We start from the raw sequence: 22,241 nt of genomic DNA on the forward strand, positions 1-22,241 counted from the left end.
GACACCATAACAAGTGTGTACTTTGTCTGGAAGGGCTATGCTATTAGGAGCTGTAAATGGCACAGTGATCTTATTTTCGCATTTTCCTGGGGTGCTCGGTGCCTGACAGTAGACCCTTTGCAGCTTCTTTCCTTATTGAAAGACTATACTGACAATTTTTTAACAAAGTTTTAACTGACAAAACAGTTAAATAATTTATTCAGGTATTTGTTGATTTTTTAATATAAAAACTTTAAAAATGATTTTATTACATTTATAAATACAGATATTGAATATATTCATTTTTACAGCTATTTTACTCTGTGCTGCATTTGTTTTGTACAGTTTGGCACTGAGCCTGCTGTCATGAGACTAGCAGATATAAATTTGCTGAGATGCTATGCTAAAAATTTAGAGTCTGATCCAAAGTCCATTGAAGAGAGAATCTATTCATTCACTTTGGAGAAACTGGTTCAAGCTCTAAATGCTAAAATTAATCCATACATACTAACTATTGTCCAGTTCCACTTACCTTCTTTTATTAACTGTAGAGCAGTGTTAGACCAGTGTTAGTAGGTCGGATATCAATGTGTTTGGTCTGCTTGTGTCTAAATCATACGCATTGTGTTTTAGAACTAAGACGTTTAACAGTCTTTTTATTTATTTCCATTTAGGATTATGGTTCTTTCAAGATACCCAATAGTGAGATCTACTCATCATCTTCTCCCATCCCCTGAGGGAGAGATTGCCCCAGCCATCTCCATGTCTGTCAACTTTACAGGGAAGCTGGTGGATTTTGTTGTTGCTCACTTTGGAAATGAAGAGTGCGTATTTCTTATTAACCCCATGGCATAGAAAATGGAAAGCAAAATGTAATTGGCACTGAGTAATGCTTTTAAAGTGTAAATGTCTTCCATAATGCTGTTTTAAAATCAGGCACATCAGAAAAGATACTGAGATGCAGATAATTCTTGGGGAAAGGGTCTTGCTGTGTCAGTTTAAAAGAGAATGAATCTTCTAAAATCGTTTGGGCCTCTGGTATCCATTGTTACAGACCTTAAAAAGCTATTACACTGGTTTTATATCATAGTGTATACCTATTTGTTTAGATCAGATCCTCCTTCAGTAGATTAAAAGAATTTCATTATATTATATGAGGATGGTAGAGCTGGCTACAGGTGCAGAAAGTGTGGCTTAGTAAGAAATTCAAGGAGCTAAGTGTGGAGTTGATTTTTGTTGCACTGAAAGATGGGAGATTTTCAGGCTTCCAATAAAACACATTGTGTAAACAAAGAAAAAAAATCCAGGCCATGAACAGGTATTAATTTCTGAGAAATTTCCACCAGGAGAAATCTTTCTGAGACAGTGTATACAAGTGTTCAGCTCTTGATTTGAGGATGGCATGGAGAATGGTGGCTGCTCTACTCTTCCTGGTCTCCAGAGGGAGTGGAGTGGCAGGGAAACACTCCTTGCACCTTCCCCAGACTAGAGAACAGATGGGGAGCAGCCTGCTCTGTTCTGCTTCCAGACTCCAGGAACAGAATGGCAAAACCTCCAGCCCCTACCCTAAGCTGGAGGACCCTGGTCTGAGGAGGTAGTGGGGAACAAGGATCTGGCTGGAAGCTGAGTGGAGGAAGCAGCACAGTAAACCCCCTACCTGCTTCTCAGACTAGGGACTAAACTGCTCTGGTCCTCTTCTGTTCCCTCCCTTGGGCAGTCCCAGGTCTGGGGAAGGGGGGCAGCATTGCCCTGCTAGTTCATTTCCCCATTTCCCCAGGACCAGAACAGAAGGGGAGTAGATAAACATTTACCCTTGCAAGAGAGATCTCCCAGGTTGACACCTGGAAAATCTTTCTCCCAGAAGGAGAATGTTTCCCACAGGAGAAATTGAATGCATTATTTCATGCTCATAGTTTTTCTTAGTAGAAAAATAATGCTTGTATGTGGCCATAGTCATATCTCTGGGCATCTAGAACTAATACTGTGAAATATTGCCTCCAGCATCAGAAATAAAAAATGGCAACTCAGAAGCATAATGTGACTAACAAATCGATTGTCTTTCTGAGTCTTTCCCTTAAAAAAGTGTTTTGAATGCTGCTGTATAATCCATAGTAATAATAATGGACAGATTCTGAGACTCTTTAAGTATTGTTATTTTATTCTACTTTATTCTCTGTGTTATCCAGTAAAAAATGCCCAATTTTGTAGAGACAATTAGGGAATTTTCTATTATTTGATGTAGTTTATACCTAGAGAAATTTTGCAGTCAGATAGGAATTTAATCATAAAAGAACTCCTGTAAACAGTGGGAATTCTTGTTAGCAAAATGAGTGGTATATAGACATAATCGGTAACAATGGAATGTTCATTCATGCAAGACCTTTGGCCTTGTGGCTTTACACAAGAAGAGTACAATGCTGATACTTGTTTCAATTGGAATGTGTCTTTTAATTTTCAATCCAATTCAGGGATTTCTCCAACACCACCTCCTACACTCAAAAATTGTTCTTAGTGGAATAAAATAGTAAGGTTAACTTTCTGTTTATTTAAGGAAGAATACTAGTGCTGCCAATTCTCATAGTATTTACCAAGTTTTTTTTCCTTAGAGCTCAAGCTCCAGTAGTAAATGATTTTAAGGATCTTGGTGTTCATTTTTTTTTAAAAATGTCTCTAGCTTTCCTAGATGCAGTGAATGGCTTGTAAATATACACTCAATCTCTAAAGGTAGAAGGCAGACAAAAATAACCTGAACTGTATTATTTTACAACAAACCTTTTATTAATTCTAGCTAATCTTATGTTTTGTAAGGTGTTACCCAGGATTTTTTAATGCTTGGAGCTTGCAGTATTGCTAGTCCTACAGTTTTCTTGACAGAGGTTTCACTCCCTCACCATCATGGTCAGCATTTGTCTGTCCTTTGAGAGAGGGACTTGGTTTTCCCCACTTACAACCAACTGCAAGATTGTAGGCAGAAGGGTCTCAGGAAGAGCACCTTGTACCAAGCATTGCTTTACTTATCCAGTCCAGGCCCACTCCTGATCTACAGTGTATTACAGTTAAGATTCAGTCATAGTACCTTACATAGCATTACAGGGCATAGTAAGGTTTTACTTAGGCTACAGTCTGTAAAGTTGCAACCAGGGTTTTGTGACACTTAAGTCTCATACTGTCAAACCACAATTACGTGAGGTGTTCTGGGTGGCCATTTTTGTCAGTAGTGTTTCTGGGATGGCATAGTTCTTGAGTGGCATTAGGAAAACGACTTCATGTAAGTTACACTATAATGTGATAGCAAAATTCTAAGACAATGTTGTCCTGTCCATAACATAAATCATGTTAAACTGTGGACATCCCTAAACATGTGAGGCAATTGTGTGCTGGGATAGCTACACCTCTAATGTAAACAGACTGACCACAGCAAATATAATACCTGCAGATGAGCACTGTATAAAAAATGTAGAACAAAGTGTTCATGGAAAGTACTTAAGTGAGAGAACCTACAGTTTTATATGCACTGAAAAAATGAAGCCCTGAAAAAATATAAAATATAAAAGCAACCTATCATTGTAATTTTTTGTTGTACACAGTTACACAGGTATGTATGTGTTAAGCCTATAGGTGGTTTTCTGTGCAATAGTGTTCTTTTTTTAAGGGCCAGAATAGTCTTTTTAAAATATACTTTTTTTTTCCAGAGAGGACTTGGACAGAAAACTCCAGGCCAGAGCTGTTGCAAAGCTGTTAAGGGCTAGCTCTAAGCAGGTTGTATTTCTTGGATATATCACTTCAGCTCCTGGATCCAGAGATTACACAGAGTTAATTGAAAATGGGAATGTTTTGGTAATCTTGAATTACTACTACTACAAATAACAATTAACTGAATTAAAAATACAGTTTATACGCTCAAAAAACTCACACAGCTTGTTTTAAAATGAGTTCTATATTTCACTTACCTGCTAGTAAATATTACTGTAGTTTAAAATCTTAAAAATGCCTTAAAAATGAGTCTTCTTTCATTTACCTCTCTGGATCTAATATCACATTTTTCTTTCTTTGCACTATGTTTACCCATGGGTATGATACTAATGTAAACTGTCTTTGAAGAAACATTTTTCTTCATTTGTTTGATTTCTTTTCCCCTGCAGGATATTGATAATACAGATCATGACAGATGGTGTGATTATATTATGTATCGTGGACTAATAAGGTATGTCATAATGGATGACTTATTGACTTGAAAGATGCTAATTTTCTAATATCTAGATATCTAATTTTTAGATATTATGATAGAAATCTGTATAACTCATATGAACAAAAGAACTTAAATTTACACTGTTCTTTTCTTTAATTTACAAAGTTCTTTATTTTTTTAGACTAGCTAAAGGTAAAGTGTTAAGAAAACTATTTATGGTGGTTAGGTATATGAGGTAAGATGAAACACTGAAAGATAGATTTTAAGAGTTTTTGTGATTCTACTGTGTAAAGTGAAATTATAAAAATGTCATTATGAGAGTTCTATCTTTGTGTGCCAAGACATTTCAGATTAGAACTGCTCAATTAATGCACAAAAAGACACCTTTCTCTTGCCCTACCCCTCAAGGCTCAGCTTTGCAATTTCATCCTGCAGTGCGAAAACCAAGCTGAGTTCTTTTGGACGCTCATATCACCACGCAGATTTTATGAATTCTGAAATTGTATTTTAGGGCAGGCTTATGCAAGATGTTGAGCGCTCTGGACTCACTCCAGCAACACTGATAGTGAAGTCAATGAGGATATGCACATGTTTACAGTTAAGCACGTGTTTAAGAGCCTTCCTGGACTAGGGCCAGAGTAGTCAAGCTTCTTGTAAATAATTCCATTGGCGATGCATGAACGAGAATTCAGTCTAGCTCACTGTGCTACAGCTATATGTATTCTGGCATGTTAATAGGAGTAAAACATAGTGAAAAATGTTTGTCTGTAACTGCTGTTCAAGGAGTAATTTTTAAAGCAGTGGTGTAACTAGGGAAGGGTGAAAGTGGCAAACACACTGGGTGCTGAGTTGTGTGTGTTTGTGTGGGGGGGGAGGTGTTCGAAAAAGCAATTGTTGCTGGCAGCTATGTGATCACTATTGCTATCATGTGGCAACTGGAAGTCATCACTGTCCATGTGCCCCGGACATCCAGCTACGTCCCTATGTGACTGTTTTGAAGTAACTTTTATGGCTATTCCCGCACTTTAAGTTCAGTTGCCTTCCCTGAATACATATTGGAGACTTTCAGAGTGATTTAATTGAAAAAGTTGACTTGTGATTGTATCAGTGTGTCTATTCTAAAAGCAGTAACTTACAACATAGTGCTTCCTAAGCAATAATCCTTGCCCAGCATGTGGTCTTAGGCACTTAACACAGTTTCTTACCTTTTTACTTTTGCAAATTTGTGTTGTAAAGTTTACATGTGTAAATTGCTTTGAAAATTTTGCATGAAGGATGCTATAGGAATGGAAAGAATGATATTGGTCAGTTACAATGGTAACTATGAGTGTTACCAAAGTTTTAATGTAATGAAATTGCTGTTTCAAGGCAATTCTGCATTTGTACCCTGATAGGTTGGGTTATGCCCGCATTTCTCATGCTGGCCTAAGTGATTCAGAAGTTCAGATGGCTAAGTTTCGAATTCCAGATGACTTGGAGAATTATATTGACAATGACAAAATTGTCATCAACCCCAGCCAAGTTCCTGAGGATATTCATTTCAATCCCAGGTTAGTGTATTTAAAAAGAACAACAACACCAATAAAATTGTTTAATACAACATGGGATATGGCCAAGACAAAATTGGGAGGCCAGAGCCCCTGATTTCTAGCCTGATTTTTTTCCCCCCACTGATAGGGCATATGATTTGAGTAAGTCTCATAGCTTTTCTATATCTCCCATGTACTGCTCTGAAAATTGAAGTTAATACCTACCCCACACTAGTGATGTGTAAGTTACCCCATGCTTAGCACTTGATCCTGAGAGATTACAAGCATTTGCAATCCTTTTGAAATGTAATGGGAGTTACATGTTGTATGTTCCGTGGCACTTCCAAGGATGAAACCCATAATGTATTATCATTTGAAATATAAAATGAAATATAAATGCTAAATATTCATTATGGAGACCATTTAAAATAATATGAGTCCTGAATAATGAGGAGTCAGAACAAACGTTAAAGGAAAAGAGTTCTGAGGCAGTTTATTTATATGCTTTGTGGAAAATGACAATGAGAATACTGTGGAAATTTGATCTTCCTGTGGCTAAGGAAGGTCTCATTTATTCCATGGATGGTTCCATTTACCTGCTAATACATAGGAAGTAAGAGAAATGAGGGCAGGTTGGAAATCAGAAGTGGTAGTGAAGTTTGAGGTAAGTTTCAATGTCTGTTTTTCAGATATTGAGATCATTACTTATTATTCATGCATTAGGGTTTACACACTGTATCCCATATGTTGAAACTTACCTACCATCAGGATTCAAAGTCCAGATATTTTTCAGTTGATTTCAATGTAGAATTATTTCCCGTTTGAAATTCTTTAGCTGCTGCTTGAAAGCAGGACAATGACAACCATCAAAGCATAAGTTTTACTTTTTTTAACTCCTGTATAACTTTTAAAAGAAAATTGTTATGGTTTTTACATGTCTAATGCTGACATTTTGAATAAACAATCTGGTTTTCCTTGTCTGAACACACCTACCATACCAGTCAAACACAAGTTAAGAGACAGTTTAAATGTGGTATGAAATATATATGATGCCATTGATCTAAGGTTTATAACATTTTGGCATGCTTTTAAGACTAAGAAGTGTGAGACATTAACAGTGCAAACCCCCTAGGGTAAGATGGGGCTAGGATTTCAGTGAAAAAGTGAAACTTCAAAACATGTTACCTGGAGTTTTATTTATAGACTGTCCAGGGCATTAATCCCATTACATGAATCCACAGTATAAGAAATTAAATGCTTCTGTTAAACATTTCTCACTTGACTGGATTCTGATTTATAGTTGATCATGATGCAAATTAAATTATGGCATATTGCTATAAGAAATTAATACCAACAATAATTAAGATGAAATATTAATTACACTTTAAAATGGCAGAGTTTGATTACATAGAATATTTCATTTTACCCAATATTCAATATTTTTACTTAGGTTTGGATCCTACAAAGATGGACACAATTATGAACATATTCATCATTTTCATATGAGTACTCCCAAGTATTTCAAAACAGGAGACTAGAATGAGGAAATAATGTATCAATCTGGTGAAGAGGAAAGGTCTGGAGCTTTAAACAGAACTACAAACCAAACCATACTATGCAAGTTAAAACGGAAAAACTATCAGGTAGTGCAATATTATTAAAATCTGCCCATTATGTCCTGACTGATAACAGAGGAACTTGAGTGGACCATAAAGAAAAGATTTTTTAGTATTTTGTTTAGAGTGAGTGTCAATCAACATGGACATTGGTGTAAAAGGAAAAGTGAGTGTTATTTTTTTAAGTTTTATTTTATAGGGACAGATTTGTCAGTAAACTGGAGAACGCTGGAGGGCAAAGCTTGTAGTAAAGCAGAGAATGGGGGGCTGGACATGGCTCTTTCATTCTCTTTTATGCTGCCATGTTCTATGCTATGTGATCCTGAAGGAATTGCTTGCCATTTTGAACGTATCTAGCTGCCCTCCTCTAACATGCCCTTTGCACTGGGAGCTCCAGCTGGCTATACTAGTCTTTACCCTCTAAGACTTTCAACAGGCTGAGGGAATCAAAGTCATAGAATACAGCCAATTTTGCTCATTTTGAACAGCTTGAGCAATACAAAAGAATGGAGTAACAAAATCTGCCCATATATTAAACTGCATAATCCTGATAGGGCAACAAAAAGTACACATCTGTCCAGGGTCTTCTCAGATTATAAATTATAGGAGACAGTTTTCACTGGGATGAGAAAGGAAACTATAAAATGTGGTCCAACCCCTATAGCATATGCATTTTGACACATTGTGATCATATTTGCATTTGTTGCTGTTCTAAATTATATTGTGCAAATATTTTAATTCATTCTTTAATGTATCCATTTTGATATGCACAGAAGATATAAGAGGGACATGACTTTTTCAAGAAATTGTTTGCACTTTTCTAACAAACGGTTTAACATCATTTTAGTTATGAATGGTAAATTAGGTTTTTACCAAATTGCTATGGTTTTGATACACTTTGGGCCATATTCTATACCTTAAATGAACACAAAATCCGCTTCATAAAAGTTAAGACTTCTATGTACAAAATAAAAGGCTGATTGTAATTGTTGTCTCAAAAGGCACTGTTTTAAAGATGCCCATTTCTTGTCTGGCATTCTACTTTTTTGTGTATATTGGAATGAGATGTTTGGTGCCACAAGCTGTGTGGCATTCTTTGGCATTATGATAAATACCAAGCAATCATGCCACTGTAAACATTTTGTTTCAAAAGCTCTTGTCAGACATGTTTATCCGGGTCCTGCAGTGGTCTTATGCGTGCACAGGTTCTACTTACAACAGTGGAAATTTTACGTACAGGTCAACTACAGTATCAAGCAGAAACTTTGTCTGCATAGGAACACGGTGAGTAGTTTTATTAAAATTAGACTGTTAATTCAAAAATCTCATCTCTCTGAAAATTTGGTACCACTCACCTTTTCCAAGAGTATCTGAGTATCTTTTGTTTTGTGCATTTTACAATACTTTGTCTGTATCCAGTTTAATGGTTCCCTGTTCTCTGGACTCCAGCAACTGCTACCACCAAGTGTCTCATGTCTCAGTCATATCACCCTGTCGCAGGGCACTTAGGTGCCTGCTCTTAAAAGAGCAGAAACTGCCTGGGAAGAGCTCAAAGAGCCAGACAGGAGCCCAGGTGCAGGTTGTCATGGCAACCAGCTAATGAGGAAATTAGCCTGCACCTGCACCTGGTCAGCTGGCTGGAAGGGGCAGGGCCCTGGGCCCATATAAACCCCAGGCTGGGGACTAGGAGGCAGTTCTCTGCTGGTGGTCAAGGGAGGAGCCCTCCTGAAGTAAGTGGTGGTATGACTGGGTTCTGCTTGAGTAATGTAGAGGGGCCGAGCTCAACTTATGTAGCTTGTGTTATGTTATAGCCCAGGGTCTTATATTTTATTTGTCATTGTATAAGACTGGTGGTTTGGGTGAGGCTATTTGGGGAAGGAGGAGGCCTCATTGGGGACCCACGTCCCCGTGGGGACCCTGGCGCCAGAGAGGGCGTGGCATTTGGGGGGCACAGACCCCGGTGCAGAGGGGCGCAGAGACAGGGCTGCGGAGAGCCCAGCGAGGACAAGGGGCCGAATTATGAGACCTAGGCAAGACAATGCCAGTACCATCTGCGAGGCTTGGGGCATGGTAAAGGGGTGGTTGGAGCCACACATAAAGCCCATAAGGCTAGGGTGCTTCCGAAACACCTGTTGTGAAATGGGACCTACAAGAGGTCTGGGAACCCATGGGGTTCAGAGAGTCTATCAAACCATGTCCAAGAGGCCTTAAAGGCAGCCTCCCTATTTTTATATTTTCCATCAAAGACGTGGTGGGCGAGAACTGAGGGTGCCCATTGGGCCAAATTGGCAAGGTCAAGGGCCCTTAGGAGATCATGGCCATCCTTGAGGACTCCATCCCATGACACCTCCCCTGCCTTCACTCTGCTCCCCAGGAGCAGGTGGCTCACCCGTTCTTTGAAGGGGTATTCAGTCACCACAGTTCCACTACAGATCAGGTTATCAAACTCTTGCTTTATCATTTATAATTCACAAGCCATGGATGAATTCACTTAGAAGGTGAGATCTTTGTCCTCTCAAGCTCAAGGAAAGGCTTACCACCAATATCAGCTCAAACTTCCCTCTCAGAAATTGCTACAGTCTGGGTCCTCTGAATGTTCTCTCAATGCTGCCTTCTTGGAAGCTAAGGCTGCTAGGGCGTGCCTCCACAAGTGTGTATGTGTGGTCTGCAGCACTGCAAACTGCATGTGCTGCAAATGCAGGCATTCATTGTGTTGCTAATTAGCAGCATGGTGGCGGTTTTTTGACACCGCCAGATCCCGGTGCCAGAAAAAAGCAGGGCAGCACACATGGTAGCAGTGTATGCTGCCTGAAACCAGAGCCTGGCCAGCCAGAGCCATGCTTGGCTGGTGGCCATGCTCTGTGCGCCCAGATCACCACTGCTGGAGCCCTGGGAGCCTCCCCAGAACCCCAGGTAAGGCTGTTGGCCCCAGTCTCCTCTACCTGGCCTGGGGCAACTTGCCATGTGCCAGTGTGCATGCAGGGGTGTTCCCTGGGGACAACTAGCAACAGCACAAATGTGCTGTTGCTATTTGTCTCTGGGAAACACACATTCCTACTTGTGGGGATGTGCCCCTATAGTCTCTAATGGATTTGTCTTTGTCTTGAAAGTCCTTTCCTGAGACCTTCAGCAAGGTCCCAAAAACCCCATGTCAGCTGGCAAGCCTCAATTCTTCCATTGGTTTTCATGCAGTTCCTGGCATTTGAACAAATATTGCTCCTAATAAAATAACCAAATGGGTCTTTACAGATTCTTCTGATGTTAAATCACTGTTTCATGTCCAACCTCAGGTTTTACTTCCCACAATCACATACATAAAACAACACTAACTCACCAAATTACCTAATATTCTCCACAGGCAGATTCTACAAATACTTAATGATTATAAGTACTGGTAATTTTACTCTTGTAAGCTTAAACCTTTGCAGACAAAGAATTTATGAACATCAAAACAAGAGGAGAAAAATCCTTATGAGTCTTTTTTTGGTAAATAATTTAGAAAACTCAATTCAAGACATTCCCTTTAAAATAGATTTTTTTTGGTTTTGCCAATTAAAAAGTTAACAATATACTTTGAAAACAAAAAATTACATAAAATACAGGAAATAGGTTTAATCTGTGAGAATTTTTTCTTTCTCCTAAACTTGTCAAAAGTCAGTTACCTAATCTAACATGAGATCTTCCCTAAAAATAATGTGAGTCTGATTCCAGCCCCCGTAATCTAATTCATGATGACATATACTGTGCTACAGTTTCTTCTCTGTCATCCTCAGGATTTGTGTGCATGTTCAGAGATTCTGTATATTTGTTGTGATTTCTTTGTGTGCAAAATTTCAATTAAGAGTGCTCTCTGAAAACACCACAAAACAGGTATGGGTAATTTGAATATCATTACTTTTAAAAAGAGAAAAAAAAATAATCTATACATTCATGTGAATTTTTTATAAGTGATATATGGGGTACATACAGACATTTGTGGGGCTAAAAATAGCCTGGTGCTGGGGTGGACTAGGAAAAATACATCCCCAGGGCTGGGCCCAGAGTCTAAACTTTCCTGACCCTGGGGCTGTGTTATGAATGTGTATAAAAGTTCAGATAGATCGGTCTCACTGTACCTGATCTGCAGGGATCCAGGTTTTCCCTGATTAAAAAAAAATAGCAAATTCTCTGATAAAACCCCCAAAATCTGTTGTTTAAAATGAAAGGCCCCTCAATCCCATCCCTAGAACCTCCCACAGCCCCCTGCCTGAGGGGCCTCCAGGCTGCCAGGGCTATGGGGGCAGGGACCTGGGTCCACAGTCCCCTGCTCCTGGCAGGAGGTGATAGCTACTGCAGCAGAGCAGAGCCCGGCTCCACCTCGCTGCTGCCTGCCTACTGAGGGTTTGGGTGGCGGGGAGTGGTGGGGCAGAGGTGCCCAGCTGCTGCAGCCAGACCACCAATGGGACCTTAACCATATACCTTTTAATGAGAGAACAGTACTGGGAACATAACAGGCATAAACCAGGGGGTATAGGGGACACTACAATGCCCCGAGGGGGCAGGATTCAACAAAGGTTACACTTACAATCATTGACAAAAGACAGGGTTAGCAAAATATAAAACATAAACAGCAGAACAAACAATACTGGTTGGTGAAATATAAAAGGCACAAAATGTCAAATAACAAGGAATATAGAGCCTAGGTACCTGGAGAGGGGAAAGAAGGAGAACACAATGACCTCTTTCCACTGCAACAAGGATTTCTCCCTGTTACTTCACTTGCCCCAGCTAGGATTCTGAATTCAGTTCTTCTACCTGGTAGGCAGACACTCTACCACACAACTACCAGTGCTGAGACTGCTCCAACCTGTAAGAGGGCTTGACCTTCCCAGAGCCCTGGCCTCACAGCTTCCTGGCCTCTTATTGAAGGAGCTGGAAGCAGAGCTGAGAACCTCTCAGGTTGCTGCTCAGATCCTTGCTGGAGCTGGGGAGCCTCTCCTGCTGGCCACAGCCTCTCATAGGGGATCCTGGAGCCCAGCGGGGAGCCTCTCCTGCTGGCCGTACACAACACTGCTGAGGGTCTAACTGCTGTCTGCAGGTCCCACTCCTTCAGGTGCTTCTGGGGCAACTGCTCCTGCCCCGCTGGTCCAGCTCTTTGAAGCTCCTTCCTTGTGGTCACTCGCTAGTCTCCCCTGAGTCAGCCGCGCTGCCCCTTTTATCCCCCTCCAGGTGACCCAAGGGGCCAATCAGGGGACATGGAGGGTGAGTCTCTGGGGCCTGATTGGTGAGTAAAGGGAATCCCAAGTCCTCCAATCATCTTTTACCCCTTCAAAACCCCTGGGCCAAATCATTACCAGATTGGTGAGGAAAGGGAATCCCAAGTCCTCCAATCACCTTTTGCCTTTTCAAAACCCCTGGGCTAAGTCACTGCCAACTAGTCTGTCACACATGTCCCCTGCCCATGGCAGCAGTGGGGGTGGCAGCATAGGATTGTGCCCCTCACTGCTGCCTCATGGGCAGAGGATGTGACACCAGGAAAGTGCGGAGCTTGCAGCAGCAAGGAGATTCCTGTGCAGCCCTGCTGCTCCCTGCAGTGCTGGGTTTCACCTGCTGAGCTGCAGAGGCCCCAGGGAAGGGCAGCAGGGTGGAAGCCCAAGCCCGCAGCAGGCAGCCCATGGCTGTCCCTGCCCTGAGTACATATCTGGGGGACATGGGTCTTCCCTGCATCCCTGGGAGTGTACACAGTGGTGGGGAGTCGACCCCTCCCTTCCAGTCCCCGAACCAGCTGCCACTGGGGCCCTGTGGCAGCACGTTGTGGCTCTGGGACTCGAGACCAATGCACTGCCCAACTGGGCAGCATCCTCAGCCCTGCCCAACTCTCTTCCAATGTCCCTACGGAGGCCTCAATGGGCGACTGGTGCCTCACAAGTCTGGAGAGGCACCGGGGGGGCAATGCCACCAGTGGAGCCAATTTCAAGGGGGACAGTAGTGCTCTTTGTGCCCCCCTACCAACCAAAGCACTCACTGTTGGGCACCATCGCTCTCAGGGGGCATGTGCTCCCACTACACATCACCTATGCCCCGCGCCACTTACCTGTGGGAGCTACTTTCCAGGCTGCCTGGAGGCCATGTGCATGCATATGTTGCCCTCTTCCTGCTCCTTCCCAGACCCTTGCAGGCTGGAACTCTGCCAGCCTGCAGAGAGCTCTTTGCAAAAGTGCAAAATCCATGGGTTTCTCTGCTAAAATGAGAAATCTGCATTTTCCTCTGGTAAAGGGTAAAATCTGCAGTTTTACTCCATTTTCCCATGGTTAGCCTACTTTTAAAGTACAGTTAACTTAGATTGGGTCAGCTATTTTTTGCCTGATCTAACCTACCTGAAACTTCTGTACAGTTTGCACTAAGGGTGTAGACAGAAGTTAGCAATATCGCTGTAAACTTTATCGCTTTACACAAAGCTCTAAAATTTACAGTGTTATCAAAACCAGACAGACAAGCCCACATGCAAAGGATTAGCTTGTGCCTCCATGCAGTGAGAGAAGCCAGGCAGTAGGGGGCAATGCTACTTGCATTGTAAGCCAGCCAGGGCTATGGATGCCAGCTGGCAGGCAGCTGCTGAAATTGAGCCATGTAGTCATTCCCTGAGGCCACAGCAAGCAGCCCAGGCTGGGGTCCGAGGGGTGCTGGACCAGGATGGGGGCTCAGAGACCGCCTCCCCACCCTACAGCTGCACTGCCACTTTCTGTCTGCAGCCAGCTCGGCTACTGTCAGCAACCAGCAACGTGTCAGGGGCTTGAAGTGCCAGCTGGAGGTGTTGAGGGCATAGGCTGCCTCTCTGGGCTGGGATCCCTGGGGTGCAGTACCTGGGTTGGGGGCTGGAAATCCTCCAACACCCCCATGCCCCTGTCAGTTTAACAGTGGCTGGCACAGAGCTGGCTGCTGAAATGGACGAGGCATGTATCCGTGCTCTGGGGCTCCCAAAGCTGGGTTGGTGCATGTGCCCAGTAGTGGCAAATAAAGGCCCTTCACCAGCCATCAAGCCCCGTTAAGAGGCATGGAGGGTGTGCCTAGCTGCGGCAGCTAGATGACAATGAGCACTCACCTACAGGCTAGAGTTTGCACACTGAAGGGATCCTTTTCACAGTGAAGGGGGGAGGTGATTTGCTGGGAGCACCTTCAAGGGTTTCAGCATATGGGGATATCCTGACTGTTTCAGCCCCTGTTTCAGACCTCCACAGCCCCTCCACAGCTGCTGTTACAGGAGCAGGCGCACACACTGGGACCCACAACTCTGCAAGTACTGCTCTACTCCCAGCAATCATTCCTTCCAAGAACACTATCAGTCGTCCAGGCATTACTGCTGACTACCAGGTACCCTGACACCCTGCAAGTCAGACCCTCGTTCATCCAGTGTTGTTGACAACTTCACCAGCTACATAGCGGACCGTGGATAGATCAGCTCCCCCTCCACAATCAGCCAACCTCATGGTTACAACTGGGAATTTGGGGAAGTGAGAAACCTCATTGCCATCTGGGGTGAGGAAAAGGTCCGAAGCCAGCTATAGAAAAGGCACTGCAACAGGCACATCGATATGAGCACTGCCTAGCAGATGCTTGTTTGTGGGCACCACAGGGACTGGAAGCAATGTTGAGTAAAAATAAAACTGTTGAAGGGCACCTTTAGCCAGGTACAGGATTCCAACAAGTGTTCCAGGGCCTGAAGGCACACCATGCCCTTTTACAAGCTTTGTATCCTCACCGAACACAGAGCCATCAAAACCCTACACACCTTTGGCACCATGGGGGTAGGGGGCAGGAGGATTTGGTGTCAGGGACACCTGCAGATGTGGAAGGGCTGATGGGTTGCCCCGTGACAGCGAGCAAAACAGATGCCCAGAAGGGGTTCCCAAAGGCCGCAGTGGAAGACTGCAGGTGTGGTGCCATCCTGCGAGGAGACAAGCACATTGGTGTTTGTCCTCACTACATCTCAGGAGGTGGGAGCAGAGGTGCAGCTGCAGCTTATTCCTGCCCTTGAGCACAACTATGAAGCATGGTGCACATGAGGGGGAGGTGAGCTGGGATGATGCAGACATTGAGACACAGGGCACGGATTCCCAGGAGGTGCCCTCCACCTCCAGGGAGCCCCATCCTCTGACCATGAACCAGCAGACTGCAGGCAGGCACAGAGGCTCTGGTATGTCTCCACATAGGGGCCACAGCCTGAGAGACCAACCACCAGCTTTTCCCACCTTTTCTTGATGACTCAGGCCCAAAGGAAGGGAACCCAACACCCCTGGAGAGCACAGCTAGCCACAGCTCCACACAGCCACAAGGACCCAGGGCTTAGGGGAGAAGGGTTGGGCTCTGGAGGAAGGGACTCATGGTGGCAAGCCATAGCAGAATCTGGGCAACCCTGTCGTCACAAAGTCTTACCTTGTTGGGGCATGGGTGTAGAGTAAATTACTGCCCCCCCCCCCCCCCCCCCCCCCGTGTATGCATTATTACATTAAGCATTGATCAGAGGACTTATCACTGTCCCATCCCATCCCCCCACTTCCAAACCCCTCAGCTGCAGAGGGGCCAGTAGAAACTCTCAGCAAAAATAGGGCCATTAACAGCTCCTCTCAATCACTTCAGCTAACTGTTGCAAGTTCTCATATTCATTGTGAGGTCACACAGTGAGGAACCAAGACAGAATCAACAGCAGAAGCCAGCAATGGATAGGGGACTCAGGGTATTTATTGAGCAATGCAGGCAATTTCTAAAATGTCAATCAATAGATAACTGGCTGCCTCACCACAGCAAAAAAGAAAAAAACAACCCACCCCACTCCCTTGGCTCCAAAAGCTGCCTAATGTTTCTCCATCCCCATGTGGGAGATGTGAAATTCAGCCCTCTGGTCCCACAGAGCACGCCCCCTTCCATACAGTAATCATACCCATCTAGGGCCAGAAAAAAACCCTCCCCCTCAAAGCCGGATTATGACAGGCTGGGGCCCTAAGCTATGTCAAGTTTAAGAGGCCCCATAGCACTACCAGTAATCCGGCACGTCCCCCATCGCTTCTGGACTGGCTGCCTCTCCTCCCCGCCAACCTGGAAGTGGTGGGGGAAGGTTGCACACGGCTGCTGTTGCCTCCATTAAGCACCCTGTGCCACTGCTCTGCATGCAGCTGGTGCTCTGGGACCGGCCGCTGCTATCCCCCCAACCCCTCCCCAGCTTTGTGACTGGCTGCAGTGCTGATTTAAAAAATGCGGCATTTTCAAATTTCCGGCACGTGCTGAGTCCTGAGCACACTGGATTTGTGAGGTTGTTTTTTTTCATATTTAGAGGCCCCTCATAATGTGAGGCCCTAAGATGTAGCTTACTTAGCTTGTGCCTAAATCAGGCACTGCTCTCCCTATCCCAAACCGATGTAAGCAAAGCAACCTACCATGGTAGAAGTGATGGATGGACGGACAGGCGGACGGACGGACGGATGATGAAAATAAATGGACTTCAAAGAACCAGGGCTGGCAAGACAGGGCTCTTGTTAAGCAGACAAGACCCTGGGAATTGCTCTCAAGACAGGTCATGGCTGGGTAGACTGTCAATAGCTTTGGCACTTGTGAACTGATCCTGGGGTGTGAGCAGTTCATAGCTCTGCCACAGGTACCGCTTGAAGCAGATTCTCATGTTGTAAGGCAGATCTGTGCTTCCCAGGGATGCTGTCAGAGCAGACTGTCCTTCTTCCATCAGTGGCACTGGCCCAGGGAGGGTAGGGTCCTGGGTAGCAACAGAGAACTCACCATGGTTCGCTGAGGCGTATTTGCATTCGTGTCCAGGCAAGTGATGTGTGGGGGTCCAGGAAGGCTGTTTTTATAGTATGTTGTAATCACTGAAAGTTTCAAACTCACACAAAGCCTCATGTCCCCCTCCCCTGACAGCAGATGCTGCATCTGTGTATGGGAGTGTTGCTTATGGTGGAATAGATGGTAACTCAAGGCTGGCTGGGAGAACATCTGCTGAATGCATGAGGGATCTCAGGAGACATCATCAAGGCAGTAAACTAGAAATGCTATAGTCTCTTGTCTCACTCTGTGAACGCTCTGCATGCACTGTGGACTCAGGAATGAGCAGCTGCAGGCCCAATATGAGGAAAGGAGGGGGCAAATGGACAGGCTGGTCCAGCCATAGAAGTGGGCTGCAGCAGCACAGCAGCAGGGGGTCCAGATAACCAAACAGTCTGGATGAGGCAAATTGTGCCATAATAGAGCTTACTGAGTTGCTGTGCCATGAGAGGCAATTTAGCCACATGCTCCTGAATCAGTTGGTAACCATGTATAATCCCCCTGAGTGGCATCAGCATTCCTTTCGATGGGGAGCACTTAGCCCACCTCGGTAGGGGTGGGGCTACCAGGCACCAAGTACCCCGCAACATGTGGCAACAGTATGGGCCTTTGGGGTCACCAGCACTCTCCACGGCTCTACCCCCCACCATGGGGGATCTGCCTGAAGGTGCAGACTCCCAAAGTGTTTTCAAACCAGCCCTGAAGGGCCATATGAGCACTTCAAGGTGGGGAGGGAGGGGGCAGGGCAATTGATGGCCTAGCTCCTGGCACTCGAATGGGGAAACGGGGCTCTGGGGGCTTTGGCCAAGTGGCTAAGGGTCCCCTGATGGAGAGCCCAGGAGGACAGGGTGTCACTTGCCTCATGGCCATGGTTTTCTTTCCCCTCAGTTCTGGCCCTGTGCAAGAGACCCCCACCCCACTCAACTCCATCCTCCATCCCTGTCCTAACCTGTCCTAGCATTGTTATCCTCCCACACCTCCATCTTGACCCCAACGCATCCTTTGAAGATTCCCCAGTTACTGTGAATTGGAAAGAGGGAGGGAACATGTTCTGTATGTTTTCTTTATTAAAAAACCCCCACAGTTGCATAGTTTCATAGTAGGTAGGGTCGGAAGGGACCTGAGCAGATCATTAAGTCCGACCCTCTGCCATGGCAGGAAAGAATGCTGGGGTCAAATGACCCCAGCTAGATGGCTGTCTAGCCTCCTTTTGAAGACCCCCAAGGTAGAGGTGAGCACCACTTCCCTTGGAAGTTGGTTCTAGCTCCTAGCCACTCTGACAGTGAAGTAGTGCCTCCTGATGTCTAGCCTGAATCTACTCTTGGTCAACTTATGGCCATTATTCCTTGTTACTCCCGGTAGTGCTCGGGGGGAACAGGGACTCTCCCATAGCCTGCTGGTCCCCCTTGGCCAGTTTGTAGATGGCCACCAGATCCCCCCTCAGCCTTGTCTTGTGGAGGCTGAGCAGGTTCAGGTCCTGTAGCCTCTGCTTGTAGGGCCTACCTTGCTGCCCCCTGATCATGCGAGTGGCCCTCCTCTGGACCCTCTAGATGCTGTCTACATCCCTCCTGAAGTGCAGTGCCCAGAACTGGATGCAATACTCCAACTGCAGCCTGACCAGTGTTGCATAGAGGTGGAGGATCACCTCCTTGGACCTGCTTGTTATGCATCTGTGGATACATGACAAGGTGCGGTTAGCCTTGCTGACCATGTCCCCACATTGGCGGCCCATGTTCATTTTGGAATCAATAATGACACCAATATCCTTTTCTGCCTCTGTGCTGACAAGAATGGAGTTCCCCAGCCTGTAGGTATGCTGCTGGTTCTTCCTCCCCAGGTGCAGTACCTTGCACTTGTCAGTATTGCATCCCATCCTGTTCTCATCCGCCCACCCCTGTAACCTGTCTAGATCTAGTTGCAGCCTGTCCCTCTCCTCCAGCGTGCCCACTTCTCCCCACATCTTAGTGTCATCTGTGAATTTGAACATGGTGCTTTTCACCCCCTCGTCCAAGTCACTGATGAAGATGTTGAACAATATGGGCCTGAGGACCAAACCCTGAGCCCAGTAAATGCAACAGTATAAAACAAGGCTTGTGCCTTCATCATGCTGCATGCTCTCAAAGCCTGCTTTGTGGCTCAGGGGCTGGAGAGGCATGGCCCATTGCCAAAGCATGGGTACACAGAGCATGCTGCTACTACTCCACTCCCTGGTCCACGAGGGTGAGAAAGTAGTTGGCCAGCCATTGTGTGGTGTCAGGGCCTACAGTGGTGGCAGAGGGCTTGCCCTCTGCCCTATTCCTGCATCGCATGCACTCACATCAACATGCCCCAGCAAGCTGTGCCTCCTCTGCCTAGGATTCCAGGAATACCTCCCCTCTAGACTCACAGGTATTGTGGAGCGCACATGCAGTGACAACTCATGGCAGGTTCTCCTCATCCACCTTGAGACATGCATTGAGAGCCCACCAGTGTGCCTTTAGGCAGTGAAAGGAGCACTCAACCACCACTTGGCACCTGCTCAGGCAGTAGTTGAAGTGCTCCTTTAGACAATCCACATGGCCCACGTAGGATTTCATCAGACAGGGCAGAAGTTGGTAAGCCAGGTCATCTATGATGAATGGGAGGATGACAACTTCACCAATGACAAAATCAGGGAGGCAGGGGCTGTAGCACTCACTTTCCATCATGTTAGAGAGTGGAGAGTTTCAGAAGACAAAGGCAACATGGGTACTGCCTGATCAGCCAGTGTAAATGTGAGTGAAGTGACCCTGATGGCCAACGACACCTTGCAGCATGACTGAATACTAGCCCTTGAAGTTGATGAAGGTCTGGCTACTATGGGATGGGCAGACTATTGGGATGTGGGTACCATCTATGGCTCCAATGCAGTTGGGGAAGTTCATGCATTGGAAGCCAGCTACCATCTCTTGGAGGTTGATGAGGCAGATGAACCAGTTTGCCAGGATGTCCTGAATGACCAGGCAAAACTCTCAGACAGCCTCTCCAGCTGTGGACTTGCCAACAGCAAACTGGTTGGCAATATAGGTGAGACTGCCAGTAGTGGCCAGCTTCAGGACAGCAATGGCCACCTGCTTCTCTGGCCTGAGGATTGGCTGTATGCGAATGTCCTGATGTCTAATGTGTGTGTGTGGGGGGGGGGGGGGGAGACCTGGGTGATGATGTCCATGAAGATGTCCTAACATATGCAGAAGATCTGGAGCCAGAGCCCATCATCCTAGGTGCCAAGGATGATCCTCTCCCACCAGCCAGTGCTGGTGGGGTGTGCCCTGATCCTGAGCTTGAGAGTGTTCAGGTGGTCCCACAGCACCCCAGCATTCACACCATCCAGAATGCCCTTGTCATTATCCAGGAAGTATCTTGAGGAATAGCCATTAGCGCTTAATGGGTTGTGTTGCAGGGGCAGGGCAGATGGCAAGGTGTGTGTTGGCATGAGGGCAAGTTCCAGGGCCTCTTGTTGATGTGTCAGGTTCAGCAGGGTATATGTGAGGTACCCTACCATACTGCAAGAGGCACACAGGGCAATCATTAGGACCTGTCACAGCTTCTGGGTATCCATGCTTGTGTGCTGGAAGTGGGAAGCCATGGCTTGAATGGTGTCAGGGTACCTGGTAGTCAGAAGTAATGCCTGGACAACTGATAGGGTTCCTGGAAAGAATGATTGCTGGAAGTAGAGCAGTACTTGCAGAGCTGTGGGTCCCAGCATGTGCCTGCTCCTTTAACAGCAGCTGTGGAGATGCCACTAGTGGAGGGGCTGAAACAGTTAGGATATCCCCACAGGCTGAAACCCTTGAAGGTGCTCCCAGCAATCACCTCACCCCTTTATTTGGAAAAGGATCCCTTGATTGTACAAACTCCAGACCCTAGATGAATGCCCATTGTCATCTAGCTGCTGCAGTTAGGTATACCCTCCATGCCTCGTAACAGCACCTGGTAGTTGGTGAAGGGCTTTTATTTGCCATAGCTGGGCACACCCAACCAGCTCTATGCCAGGCCACTGCTAAACTGACAGGGGCATGGGAGGGGGAGGTGTTGGAGGGGTTTCCAGCCCCCCACCTGGGTCCCGCACCCTGGGATCCTAGCTTGGAGGGCCAGCCCCTGCCTGTGCTGACTCTAGCTGGCTGTGGACAGAAAGTGGCAAGGGGACTGTAATGTGTGTGTGGGGGGGGGGGGGGAGGGGGCGTCCAGAACCCCTGGGAGCCCAGCCTGGGCTTCCAGCTCTGGCCTGTGCTGCCTGGTGCCTGGCTTTGGGAGTGGCTGCATGCCTGGTCAATTTCAGCAGCTGGCTCTGTGACAGCCGCTGTTAAACTGATGGTGGGGGGTGGTGTTAGAGGGCTTTCCAGCTCTCTGCCAGGGTCCCACACCCCCAGGGATCACCCAGATCAGGACCCGCCACATCCCAGCCCAGGGAATTGCCTGCCTGCCTGTGAACCCCCAGCCTGCCTGCTTACCCACTCCCCAGACACGATCAGGAGAGAAACTGGGCAGTGATCTGGACTTGGCAGGGTCTGGCCACCTGCCCAAAGTGCAGTGTCCCCCATGCCTTGTGGCACATGCAGCCAGTGTGGCTCACCACCCCAGAGCTCCCTGCAGTGCTGGGCTTTTCAGTCTCAGCCCTGTCTAAAATTGACAAGAGACTCTAAGTCTCTCTGTCTCCTGCCTGTGGCTGACTAGGGACATGACAACTAAACTTTCAACAGAAGTGTACGGATTCTCTGAGTCAGTCTTAAAAAGACAGACTTAGTTTGATGCTTCATTAGATGAGCATAGGCGACATATAGGGGGACACAGCAGGACACGTGCCCCCGCTGAGACTGGCCACTGCCAAACCCGCTGTCAGCTTCTGCAGGTGGTTGCCCCCCATCTCCCCCTCACCGCTGATGTGGCCGCCGGTGGCTGTGGGCAGTCCCCACGTGCTGCTTGCTGCCACCAACAGTGTGGATGGTGACTGCGGGCAGTCCCTACTTGCCACCTGCTGCTCGCTGCCCCTCTCACCGCTGACACCGCTGTGGCCACCTTTGGGCAGTCCTCACTTGGCCTGCCCTTGCCGCTGACATCACCGTGGCCACCTGTGGGTGGTCTCCACTCACTGCCACCACCGCC

The 22,241-nt window shown here is 46.2% G+C and overlaps 1 protein-coding gene across 1 annotated transcript in view; it reads left to right on the forward strand.

Moving 5' to 3' along the window:
* The window catches only part of CWH43 (cell wall biogenesis 43 C-terminal homolog), a 62,236-nt gene extending 53,921 nt beyond the window's left edge, over positions 1–8,315 (forward strand). The window contains exons 12-16 of the mRNA XM_014594906.3: positions 654–803; positions 3,672–3,816; positions 4,122–4,183; positions 5,563–5,718; positions 7,148–8,315. Of these exons, the coding sequence (XP_014450392.1) occupies positions 654–803; positions 3,672–3,816; positions 4,122–4,183; positions 5,563–5,718; positions 7,148–7,235 (601 nt within the window). The 3' untranslated portion in view covers positions 7,236–8,315. The remainder of the gene's footprint in view (positions 1–653; positions 804–3,671; positions 3,817–4,121; positions 4,184–5,562; positions 5,719–7,147) is intronic.
* The last annotated feature ends 13,926 nt before the right edge of the window (positions 8,316–22,241 follow it).

Source organism: Alligator mississippiensis, chromosome 2 (assembly GCF_030867095.1).
Source record: "Alligator mississippiensis isolate rAllMis1 chromosome 2, rAllMis1, whole genome shotgun sequence".
Classification (NCBI taxonomy): domain Eukaryota; kingdom Metazoa; phylum Chordata; order Crocodylia; family Alligatoridae; genus Alligator; species Alligator mississippiensis.